The sequence below is a fragment of the Lepisosteus platostomus genome, chromosome 3 (genome assembly GCF_059453375.1).
Source record: "Lepisosteus platostomus isolate fLepPlt1 chromosome 3, fLepPlt1.hap1, whole genome shotgun sequence".
In the NCBI taxonomy this organism is placed as follows: Eukaryota; Metazoa; Chordata; class Actinopteri; order Semionotiformes; family Lepisosteidae; genus Lepisosteus; species Lepisosteus platostomus.
In genome coordinates, this window is record NC_142613.1 from 18,195,221 (window position 1) to 18,208,146 (window position 12,926).

At 37.2% G+C, this 12,926-nt stretch overlaps 1 protein-coding gene across 1 annotated transcript in view; it reads right to left on the minus strand.

Moving 5' to 3' along the window:
- The window catches only part of mrps18a (mitochondrial ribosomal protein S18A), a 47,033-nt gene extending 34,722 nt beyond the window's left edge, over positions 1-12,311 (minus strand). The window contains exons 1-3 of the mRNA XM_088624788.1: positions 12,126-12,311; positions 9,661-9,692; positions 5,250-5,354 (exon numbers count right to left, since the gene is read on the minus strand). Coding sequence (XP_088480914.1) covers positions 5,250-5,354; positions 9,661-9,692; positions 12,126-12,279 — 291 coding nt within the window. The 5' untranslated portion in view covers positions 12,280-12,311. The remainder of the gene's footprint in view (positions 1-5,249; positions 5,355-9,660; positions 9,693-12,125) is intronic.
- Positions 12,312-12,926: the final 615 nt, after the last annotated feature.

Below are 12,926 nucleotides of genomic sequence, written 5' to 3' on the forward strand. Positions count from 1 at the left end.
TTAATACTATTAGTAATATCTTCAGTAAAGGCTTTGATGCATAAATATTTCTGATAAAGGTAGGTTGTGTACTTCTGTCCAACTGAGCAATCTTGCTTTCATAATATATACCAACATTTTAATGACTGATGATTAACATGCTGTAATACACAGTTCAAAATTAAAGGCTCAAATGCTGTACATGAGAGGTTAAGCTCCCCCTGGCGGTTTTACAAGCCGACGCCGGATAGTTAGTCACGTGACACACGTGAAATGCGTGATACCGCGTGATACTGTGACACGCCCACCGGGGTATGCCGCGAAATACCTCACCCATTTTGAATGGCTGCATCTGTACCAGCCTCATCATGAAGAAAGCCAATCAGAGGATATACTCCTAACGACAGTTGAGGGAGTAAAGAAGAAATGCAGGAAGAAATTACATACTTCTATAGAACTATGATTCAGAGAGTGGTCACCTTTGGGAGTACTGTTCAGTTCCATCCAGTTCCAACCATTCTAGAGATAATTAGGCACCTCAATATGTTGTATGTGTAAGCTTAATATGTGTTTTTGTTGGTTTTATCTGGGCTGCACTAAAGCAAATTTCAATCAACATTTCTGGCAATGAAGTATTGGTCTGAATTGGATTGAATTTGCTTGGACAAGAACCAGAAGAAGCATTGGGCCTAGCAGACCCAACTGAAGATGCGCACAGTACAACAGTTTCACCTGAATAAATGATCATAGCTGATGTGTGGTGAGCGTTCTGGCGCACTATGGCTGCCGTCGCATCATCCAGGTGGATGCTGCACATTGGTAGTGGCGGAGGGGAGTCCCATTACCTGTAAAGCGCTTTGAGTGGAGTGTCCAGAAAAGCGCTATATAAGTGTAAGCAATTATTATTATTATCATGTGGAAGGGAGAAAATATATGATGGACAGACAATAGCAGTGTCATATAGAGCCTTATATGTAATAATGATTTTAATACCAATCCTTAATAAAACAAACTCATCGATTGGCTTTTCAGCCACGGTGACAATTTAGGAATATTTGCAGATGGAAAAATAAAATCATGTAAATCAATACAATTTTGTAAAAACATGTTTTTCTGATCCTACAGTTCCGGTGTCAATCCAGGATTTAAGTCTTTAACTGATATATCCAGAATGCAATCAGAGAGTCCTGAAACACCAATTTTAGCTTCAAGTTTTGTATGGACATAGAATTTGCATTGAAATGGTAATTCTGGTTCTTGGGTGCTATACGCATGGTGTTTGTACATTCTCCCTGCATTTTCATGGGTTTCCTGTGGGTGCTCCAGTTTCCTCCCAAAGTTCAAAGTCATACTGGTAGGTTAATTGCCTTTGGGAAAACTGGCTCAGGTGTGAGTGTGCGTTTGTCTGCTCTCATTGCTTGCCAGTTTAGTCACTGTCTCTTCCCATGACCAGATACTGGATAAAGTAGTATAGAAAATGGATTGATGGTTATTCTGAACATGTAAATTGAGTATTTAAAAAAAGGAAAACAGATACAGAATAGCAGAGAGACCGGGAATGACCTCTCTGGAAGACAAGATGTAACCAATCAACCAACCTTAGAATTAAAACAACCAAGAGAAGTGAAATTTTAAAGCTCAGCAAGGTAACATTTAAATCACATCACGTAATACAGATACTTAACACCGTCATACCAAGTAAAATGTTATCATTTACTTAAAGAAATGCAGTACTGAGATCTAAGAAAATTAAGTGCATTTGCACCAGCTGTCATGAGGAGATCATTAGCACCTAATGCAAGATAAGTTTTTATGTAAATGCATGATAAGTTTTTATAAAAGGGTTCAAAAGGTTTTACAGAGAAATGATTTGGTTTTAATGTATTTTTTTAATGTTTTGTTACAGGAGGAAATCATTTTTATTCACTACATTGTAAACAATTTGTAACATTTTTATTTCACCTTTGGATACATATTGAAAATGGTTTATGCTGTGTGACACTTTGATGGGCAGAGACACCATAAATGAGCTGAGAGAGACAGTAATGGACTACAGGTCTGCAACTCCCCTCACCCAGCTGACAGTATGACAGGGGGCAAAGGTCAACCGGGGTGTATAAAACATGTACAGCTCCATAATCTTTTGCTGTCCAAGGGTTATGGTGAGGCCAGGACAGCCAGACAGAGAGCCTGGAAAAAGATCAGGTTGAAAAGCGAGCTGAAAAGAAGCCTTTGGTCGTCACAAGAGCAGATTGTGTCTGAATGGAAAAGGAAGAAAATCTATATTTGTCAGGGTTAGGAGGCAGGGATCGAGTCTCGGAGCAAAAACCAAGAAGTCCCTGGTAGTGTACTTTAATGTTTAGTTGGCTCCCAAACAAGACTTAATTTATATGTACCCCACTGTAATTAAACGAATCCCAACACAAGGGTTTAAAATGCCTACATTGTGTCAAGACTGCTTTTTGTATTCTACAGTACAGAGTCAAAGAGCTCAGTTTTTGTGACCAGCACCATGAGGTTTCATAGTTTAAAACACAAGCACTCACAATAAAGCTCTATGCCGTAGAACTCCAGTTCCCTCTCCTAAATTGCAGTGATCAAAATGAAGGTACTGATAAGTGAAAGAAAATGATTCATGAAAATATATAGGATCAAGTTAATTAATATTGGAAATGTATACAAAGAAACTGTACAAAGACAATACAACCTAGTCCACCCACCAACTACAATAATTTCTGCATCACAACAGCAACATCCATCCATCAAATTCAATAAATTGTTAATATTTATATTAATTTATATTACATTTATATTAATACTATATACGAACAATTTAAAGAACATATCTTTCATCTATGTTCTTTATCTGGATATAAGTCACTCTATCTGGGATTTAAGACTTCTGTGTATTATAAACCCTTTGAGACACACATCTCCTTCCATTCCAATCATAATAAAAATCTTTTATTCTCAGTCATTTGCAGCTCCTTGGACTTCATTTATGAAGTGACACCAAATTTGAAAACCAACTCTGTAAAATTATTTTTATTTTGCATTGATAGGACCCTTATCCAAGACAAAAAACAGCCCTCACAAACTCAGCCTCATCATCATCATCATAATAATTGCTTACACTTATACATCTGGACACTCCACTCAAAGTGCTTTACAGGTCATGGGGACCCCCCTCCACCACCAATGTGCAGCATCCACCTGGATGATGCAAAGGCAGCCATACTGCGCCAGAACGCTCACCACACATCAGCTATCAGTGGGGAGAAGAGCAGAGTGATGAAGCCAGTTCAGAGAGGGAGATTATTAGGAGGCCATGATTGGTAAGGGCCAATGGGAAATTTGGCCAGGACATGGGGTTACATCCCTACTCTTTTTGAGAAATGCCCTGGGATTTTTAATGACCACAGAGAGTCAGGACCTCGGTTTTACATCTCAATCCGTCACTATACTGGGGCATTAGGACCCACATGGACTGCAGGGTGAGCGTCCCCTGCTGGCCCCACTAACATCTCTTCCAGCAACAACCTTAGTTTTTCCCCATGAGGTCTCCCTTCCAGGTACTGACCAGGCTCACATCTGCTTAGCTTCAGTGGGTTGCCAGTTGTGAGTTGCAGGGTGATATGGCTGCTTCCTCATGAGGAAGTCCCACATACAGGACTGCATTCTATTTGCTTTCCTCTTTCACCTTAACAACCAAGTTCCCACGCTCTATTCCCAAGTTCATTAAACAATTTTTTTCCTGGACCCACCAATCATTTAATGGCAATGATGATAGCCTCCCTGTCCATAGTTCCCTTAACTGTCTACAACCATGTTGGGCACTTTTTATTACAACACAAGTTGCTGCATCCCCTGTAAATACACATCAAATGGAAAAAATATATACATAGCCCCTCAGTTCATTTAAATTTAAATGTGTCTGAATTTTTAATTTGATTAATACACAGAGTACATATAAGATATTAATCTTCAAATTGGGGTGAAGTAATAAGTGGACTTTGACAGGGATCTGTACTGGGACCACTGTTCTTCCTAATATATCTGAATGCTATATATCTAGTCATGACATTTGTTTTGTCTCACACATTGTAAGCACTTGAACGATGCTAAAACAAATGTCATGACCTATTATACACAAGCTATGTCATTTGCATGTGCCTTTATAGCTTTATGTATGTGATTATAATGTGTTGTGTATCAGTTATGAATGGATCATGAATCCATTATATAGAAACATTAAAATAATGTGTTCCTGAAACTTTAGTGCTGGAAATCTAGTTTGTTTAAACAAAACATTATCAACACAATTTGGCATAAAAAGTGAAGCCTTAATATGTAATAGTGACAAATTACGTTCAAACAAGACATCCTGGCACCTAACTTTGAAGGAAAAGATTAATACTATTTCTGAAACATTTCATAGTATAAACATTAAGCAAAAGGTTAAAGGAGTAGAGGTACAAAGAACAGGAGAATAAAGACAGGGGTCTGGATATGTTCAAAAAGCCATCAGGAATTCAAGTCCACTATCAATACAGTATGATTACTACATTTCTACAAACCTGAACTTTTCATAGAGAACATACATTTCAGACTGAGAGTGCATCTTTAAAATTACAAACAATAATTTCCTTTAATCCACCAAGCAAATTTCCTTTAAAAGTCATTGCACAAGTTTTTATTCTTGGATATTTTAAAAAGCAGACCTGAGAAAGAATGCCTTATTGAAACATAGTGTTTCGACACCAGCCCTACTGAACTCAGTTTGTATTTGGCTTTTAATAACTGTATTGACAACAGTGGTGCTCTCTGTTTGTGAAGGTAATTATATCAATAATCAATTTTAGACTAAGAAAGGGAAGCTCTATTGCTCTGTTTACTAGGAAAGTGGTCTTTCTAGGAAAGTGGAATCTAGCTCTCATTCTAAATAACACTAATTGTAGTCTTCAGCTTGTTAGAATAGCATTAGCATTTTTGATAATTATTTCTTTGTTAAAGTATTACTTGACAAACAATTGGTACATTATTTGATCACCATAAATTATTTCATAAATGAAACAAAAATCACATTTGACTTTGTTATTTCTCTTGATAAATGTTAGGAGATTGTAATCATTATAAACTGGCACAGGAAAAATCGACATTAGCCTGATTCTTATCAATGACTGTAATTGTAATTCTAGAAGATTAACAACTGTCCTTTTATGTAACAGTCTGTACAGTAAACATTTACAATTATGTCAGTCAATACTTACTGTGTAATTATACTTGTGCTTCAGGTTCCAACGGCAGATTGGACACTGCCCAGAAGGGTTTGGTGGTTCAGGCTGAGGTTGAGTAGCAACTAACTTTCCTTCTATCTGGAAAACCAAATCATAAGAATACAATTAGATATCAAGCTAGATTTCCATGGTAATATACCCTGAGATATACATGCATTATAATATCTGAAGTTCATTACAAGAGGAATACTGATGTACGTTTTTTTCTTTTAAAAAGAAAAATATTTTGTTAAAAATATCAAGAGCTACTGGCATCATGTCTCAGTATGATTGACCACATTTAACACATTTTTAAAGCACTGATTGAAGCTATGCTTAAACCATATTCCACTTAGGTTTTATGACAGAGGGAACAGATTCCTTACTGTGGAATTCCTTATAGTAAAATTACTTACTATGTGCATTCCAGACTCTACATGAAATTGTGCAATTTAGTCAAATTAAAATTCAGATTAAAATTAAGGATAAAATACATGTTTGAATACACATGGAAACACAGGAAGAGAAGTGATAATTTTAAAACTAATAACAGTTTTAAATCAAAACATATTCAGCCCCCTTGGACTTTTTCACAATTTACTGTGAAATTCTACAGATCCTCCTAAAATAATTATAAATATAAAACAGAATATAAGTCACTCCTTTTACTATGAAATACCTAAATAGACACTGATGCAAGCAAATGTCTTTAGAGGTCACATAATTTGTTGAATGCAGTCCACCTGTGTGAAATTAGGGTGTTTCAGGTGAGTTCAGGATAAAAGACCAATATCTGTGAGGTCCCACAGTTGATTAGGACAGTTCCAAACAAAAACTGCAACATGAAGACAAACTTTCAAAGTAAATCTGGGATAAGGTTATTGAAAAGAACCAATCAGGAGAAAGGTATAAGAAAATTTTCAAGGCATTACATATATCCCAACACACAGTAAAGTCCATTATAACGAAATGCAGAAAATAAGCCACAAGCCACAACTGTGAAGAACAGGGTGTCTTCAAAAACTGAATTCCCAGGCAAGAAGCGCACTGTGCCTGAGACAACTCTAAAGGAATTAGTCTTTCGTGGATTCGTGAGATGGGACAAACTGTGCATACGACAAGTGCCTGAGTGCCTAACAAATTTTGGCTTCATGGGAAAATGAAAAATAACTCACATCAAATCTCAACTGTACTTTGCCAGAAGGCATGTGGGGGACTCTGAGACCAAATGGAAGAAGATCCTATGGTCTGACGAGACCAAAATTGACCTTTTTGGCCTCAACGGTAATTGCTATGCTTGGTGCAAGCATAACAGTGAATATTATCCTGAGAACACTATCCCTACTGTAAAGCATGGTGGTGGCAGTATCGTTCTATAGGGAAGCTTCACTGCATCAGGGCCTGGAATACTTGTGAAGACAGAGGGGAAAATCGATGCAGCAAAGTACAGAGAAATCCTGGAGGAAAACCTGCTGCACTCTTAACATACAGCCAAAGCCACACTGGAGTGGTCTTAAAAGAAATAAAGACTATGATCTGGAGGGGTCCAGTCAAATCAAGAATCTGTAGCAAGAGTTGACAATATCTGTTCACTAATATTTTCCATTCAACCTGAGAGAGTCTGAGCAATCCTAAAAAAAGGAATGGGTTAAAACTACAGTGTCCAAATGTGCAAAGCTGGAAGACACTTATTCAAGAGGACTTATGGCTGTCATTTCTGCCAAATGTGTCTATACCTCTCAAAGGGGGTGAAATACTAATGCAATCATATTTTCCACTTTATATTTATAATTAATTTAGGAGGATATGTCGAAATTTGCTTCCACTTTGACATTAAAGAGTGTTTTCTGTCATCAACAGAAAAATAACTCCCAGTTAAATATATTATGATTCTATATTGTAACACAATAAAATGTAAATAAAGTCCAAGGAGGCGAATATTTTTGATAGCCCCTGTATCTCTATATCAACACTACACAACACTAGACAATTTAAATGAGACAATGCACTTTAAAGGACATAGGGGCAGAGGACACACTAATTTATACAGAGATCTTAGTTATAAGCAAGCTGAGCTGAAGTTCTTTTTTTTAATATTTGACTTTTTAAGACACAAATCAATAGACAGCAGATTTTAGTAAATAGAAGGACAGGACTCATAAGCTTGGAATGCCAACTCAGGAAATCCACAAGACATGCAACCAGAATTTCAAGGCAGACTTGGTTTTCTGGATATATTTCAGCTTTATGGAGCTGAGCGTGTCAAAGAATACAACTTACATACCAAAATTAAAGTAGCGCCCACTGTAACAGAGACCAATACCCAATGGTTTTTGAGAAGCACTGCAATTTCTAAATATGTAACCATTCTGCACTGGCAGAGAATGTGAATACTTTTAACTTACAAGCCCTGTGTTAAACCACATTTATTTAAAATAACTACTGCTATATACTCTTAGCATTACATTATACTTTGCCTCAGGGCTTTTAGCCATATAGCAATATGAATTTTTCCAGATGTGGCCCCTCCTAAATCCTCAGTTAAAAACAGATTTTTGAGATTTGAGCTGTAGAAAACTCTCACTTCAGTATAGTCCTTAGAGACCTTTGCCCATTGTGACACTACACGCGAGGGGCGTGTTCAGTGTGGAGGCAGAACTCTGGAGGAGCAGACCTTTGGAATCACAGCTGCACGCACCAATCAAAGATGTGCTGCAGCTGTGAGGGCTCTTTAAAGGCACCCCCCAGAAGAGGACGAGCATGGCAACACCAGGAAGGATATGATCCATACACCGGCAGTCCCAGAAGGGACTGTACCCGATCCCGTTTTTCTTCTTTTCTTTTACTTTTAGCCTATTTCATCCTGGATCGATACCGGGACAGGCTTACCTTTCTCCACAATTAGTTTTTATTTTCGGTCTTGCACTCCCTGCCTGCTCTCCCAGAGTGGACCCCGCCAAATAGGGCAAATCCAGTCTGGTTCCCACCACCAAGTGGGGTTCTTTTTCCAGGCTGGACCCTGTTAGTCCAGCCTGGTCGCCGGTCTACATAACGGGGCAATTTTTGTATTTTTTGCCTTTTGTTTTGTTTTCTTTTCGGTTCTCGCTAACCTCACCCTCAGATGGAGACTCATACCGGTGCTCTCTGCGGCTCCTCCCACTGCCGCGTTGCTACACCATGAAACACTAAGCATTCAAACTTAACATCAATGCGCAAGACAAAAAGGTCTCTGGCTATACTGGGCCATACTAGCTACATAGAAACAAAAGACAACCAGATTCCTTTAGAACTGTTCCTTAAAACCACGACAGAACACTTTCTAAACTCAATCAACTAATAAATTAAACGCTACAAAACATACAAAATGTACCACCCATCTTCAACTGATCTACCAGTCACGGTCTACAGACACACATAGAGACAAAGAACATACATATTTTATGTTTTTAATATTTATAATCAGCTCGGAATGATTGTCTAACAGTTCAGACAGATTAAGTTAAGTGAAGCAGCTCAACAACACTTCCATTTGTTTCAATGACTATCATCCTCAAAGATTTCACAACTTCATTTCCTAAAGGACCTGTCATTCAAAGTACCTGTAGTTCAACAGTAAAGCTCAGCATATCTAAGCAAAATTGGGCCTGTTTAGTGCTGGAATGGGAGACCTCAACAAAAAGATGTTTACGGGTACAAGTGCCATCGAAAACCCATGAATTTCTCTCATTGCTGTGAGACAGAAAGCTTAGCCTGCCCTTCAGAAACTTGCTGAAAGACTTTTAAAAGGCAAAGGTGTAAAACTGCATTAGCTGGAGGCAGCTAAGCAAACATGACATTTCTGTCAAAGGAAAAAAAAACAGATACAACACATTATTATATTAATAACATTGGCTAAGGAAAAAGCAAAGCAATCTGGTTTTGATTATTTCAAAATATGATTAGAGAGATTCAGAGATAATTTAATCAATGACTTAAGCAACAACAACAAAAATCAATGTATTTACCAAATGAAATCTTGATGTAATTTACCCAGGCAACTGACCTTTACCTTAAATCATATGCAAACTGCAATTTGCCTGTACATCAGATTACAACAAAAAAGATGTTATTATATTCTTTGTCTGACATCTTTGATCTCTCATACAGTATGATCTCTTGGTTTATAGTATTCTGGTAAACATTAAATTATTCTGGTAAAAAATCACTTATTTTTATTCTTCTGAACATAGAACTGTGAGGCATTAAGGCATAAAGTCCACATGAGTGTTAATTTTAATAAAATTGGGTGCTCGGTTATGCACTATGCAATGTACTAAGACACAGTATATGTTAGTACAGCAATGAACAATGCAAAAATGTCACTGCTCAGATGTTATAAATGTGTGCAATTTAAATAGTTACTTACTATGGTTGTTTTGCCATCTTTTTTCTCCACCACTGCAAAAAATAAAGTTAAAAAAGAAACATGAGCTGCTGCGTTAAAAATATTTTGATTGCATAATAACATCGCTTAACAAGAAAAAATAACAAATTAGATAAAAACAAAATTAACATTAAGAACCTACAGTTAACAACACCTATTCTGGGCCAATTGTTTTTTTTTTGCCGTTGATGGATCATTTTCTGAATGGAACAAATCACTGTTAGCATTTTATATAACAAATTAAGAAAACAGTCTGTATACATAAAATCTAAACTTTCTCATACATACACAGTATTGTAGTCATGAAAACTGAATATTGCGTTATTTGATAATGTAAGAAGAAATAAAACAAAAGGAAGCTATCCAGCCCATCTAGCTCATTTTGGTAGCTAGTAGCTCCCAGATCCACAGATCTCATCCACCACTTCTTGAAAGAAGAAGGGGCAATATGGATGGGTAGCTTATTACAGTCTCTGAAAAATGTTTGTAAATAGGGACCCGGATCCCAATATTCCTTTTTTCATTCTTTTTGTCCTCCATTCAGGGCACTGGTTCTGCCACAGCTTCACTGGTTCTGCCACAGCTTCACATCGGCCTTTAAAACACCTCCCAAGTCTGCCCCCAAAGTCAACTGCTAGTTGCAGGCCAAATCTGAGGTGGGCTCACCAGACACCACCTCTTTTCTTCAGCTATTTCATGGCTTCGTACTGTACTAGCTTACCACTGCCATTGGGATGGGCTCTGCCATCTGCAGGCAATGTGAACAGTCCGCCAACATTGGGTGTTGGGCATGATCAGCGTCTACCATACAGCCAAAGACCCATCTGTTCCCGTCCTTGCCCTGCCTCCCAGCTGAGTAAACTCTGCATCTTGCTGCTAACATGTGTTTTAAGTCTTTGGCTCTCAGGGTGCCACCTGGAGACTGGGTAAACTGGACACATCATCTCTTCCACTATCTGACAATGATGCAGCACTTAAAGGTTCAGAAGGATGGAGATGGGAATTTAGGCTCATCTCTTGCTTGTGTGGCAAAGGTCAGGTGGCAACATGTCAGCACCACCTAGTTGTAATTATAGCCAGAGATACAATAACTCCCCAGACTCTCACCCAGGACTGTGCCTGTTATTTTGAGTTGTAAGTTATTCAAGAATGCCATTACTAAAACCACACATATTTACCTATATGACAAAAATGCAGACTGCTAAAACAATGTCTGCTTTTTAGGGGGAACACTGTTGTGGTCAAAGAGTACAATCTGAATAGTTATTTTACAACAATGTGTCAGATTGCAGCTGCAATATAAAAGCTCAGTATTTTTTTTTGTTTGAGAATGGAATTAATGATAAATTTCAAGTAAATAAGCAATTTCTATCAATATAAATCAAAGGAACAACAAAAAAGTCAGATTTGAGGAGTATCTGGTTGCCTTTGATGACACTATACAAGAATGACACTGGACTCTGATGCCACTGTCCAGAAGGGTGATGAACTGCATTTTTATTTTAACAAATATAACAATAAATATTAATTATACTGCCCTGCAATGACAATATTTATAGTAAGAGATGTTTTTACTTCTCCCAGATGGTATACATTTTTATTCTCTGCAGTGTCCAGTAAATGAATCCATATAACCATTCTGAAATCTGCTTATTCGGGTGAGGGTCACAGTGAGAAGTGATAGTGATTATTCCTACACTACTTATAGCCATGTCCCACTGAACAATTGTACTTTCACACAAGCAAAAACTTTGACCCAAACTATCAATAAGTGGGTTGCAACCAGGATAAAAGTGATGGGAGTGAAAAGTGTCAAACAGTGTAATTAAGATCAACCCATCCATAGGCTTCCCAAAGAAGGTCAAGTTTAGGAAGCGTCCCCAATACACGTCATAAAGTCTGTGCAAATTGTAAAAACAAGACTGACAAAGTCTAGAACACAACAATACTGTACATGAAACCAAATCATCTTCAAACAGAGGCAGCAGATAGCAGATAACAATGGGAACAAATAAAAAGGCTACTTTCGAAGAACGTATTTAAAACTCTTAGTATAAACTGTCGAATAAACAGGTCAGCTTTTTTGGTCAAATGAGAGTATAATACAAAAAAAGTAGATAAAAAACATGTGCTGTGTTTATTTTAACATGTTGCTAGTATCATTCCGTATTTCTTTCAGTACGGCAGGGAGATTTTTATAGTATTTTTTTTAAGTATGCAGAAATTACACGTGATATGTAATATAACTCCATTTAACCCCCCCAAAAAAATCCACTAACTTTGTATAAGATCTTTTGGTGTCGTGCAATTAAATTAAGACAATGAAAACCCAATTTAATAAGATCTAAAAATCAAGTAGTTCAAAATATCTTTATACTGCCGTTTTAACTTCCATGCATTCACCATAAGGCTCAATTTTTACACAGAATTCATCGAGTAGAACTTACCTTCTCTGATGCCTCTGCTCGGACAGCTCCCCAAAACAGATAATATTGGAGTCCCAGTAAACTTTTGGAAAATCTTTTGTTGATAATTTATAGCGAGATGCTGAAAACCTATAGCAGACAGATACACAGACCTCAACATGCTGCGCGCTGCCATCTTGCCGCTGACCTTCTGCTGTCACAGGCAAGACTTGCGTTTCCGCTTCCGCGCTGAGCAGATTGAGAGCAGTAGATGGATAAATGCGGACTCCAATAAAAATAAAAATAAACTGTTAATTTCTTGAAATGATTAAATAGGTTTATTTCCCTTTGATTTTAGCGAGGTTTACTTCCTTTTGTTTTTAACTGTATTAACTGCATTTCTAAATTATTGTAACTTGAACAAATTTGTACTTTAAAATCAATGCATTTAGTATGAAACTGCTGAATGGGATCTCCGCTGTTAAACTGCGTGTTGCTAGTGTTCTCTTTATCTATTTTTATGACTTAGATGAAGAACTGATCAAATTTTAGGTCAAATTTATGCAGAACTTCAGAAAATTCTACATAATTCACAAACTTTCAAGCACCACTGTATATATTTCACATCACTGTGAAACATATATATGAAAGAAATTACTATAAAGTCTCTCATTATCCCTCTGCTATCCCATTGTTAATTGTGCATTTATGCACTACATTAAGCTCAGGGGTTTCTGTGTCCTACTTTGATTCTTCAATTTTAGTGAATATTTCAAATTCAGTGAATATTTTGACCATATTAAACCAGTCAGCGCCATTACCTACAGATTAACATTAGTAGAA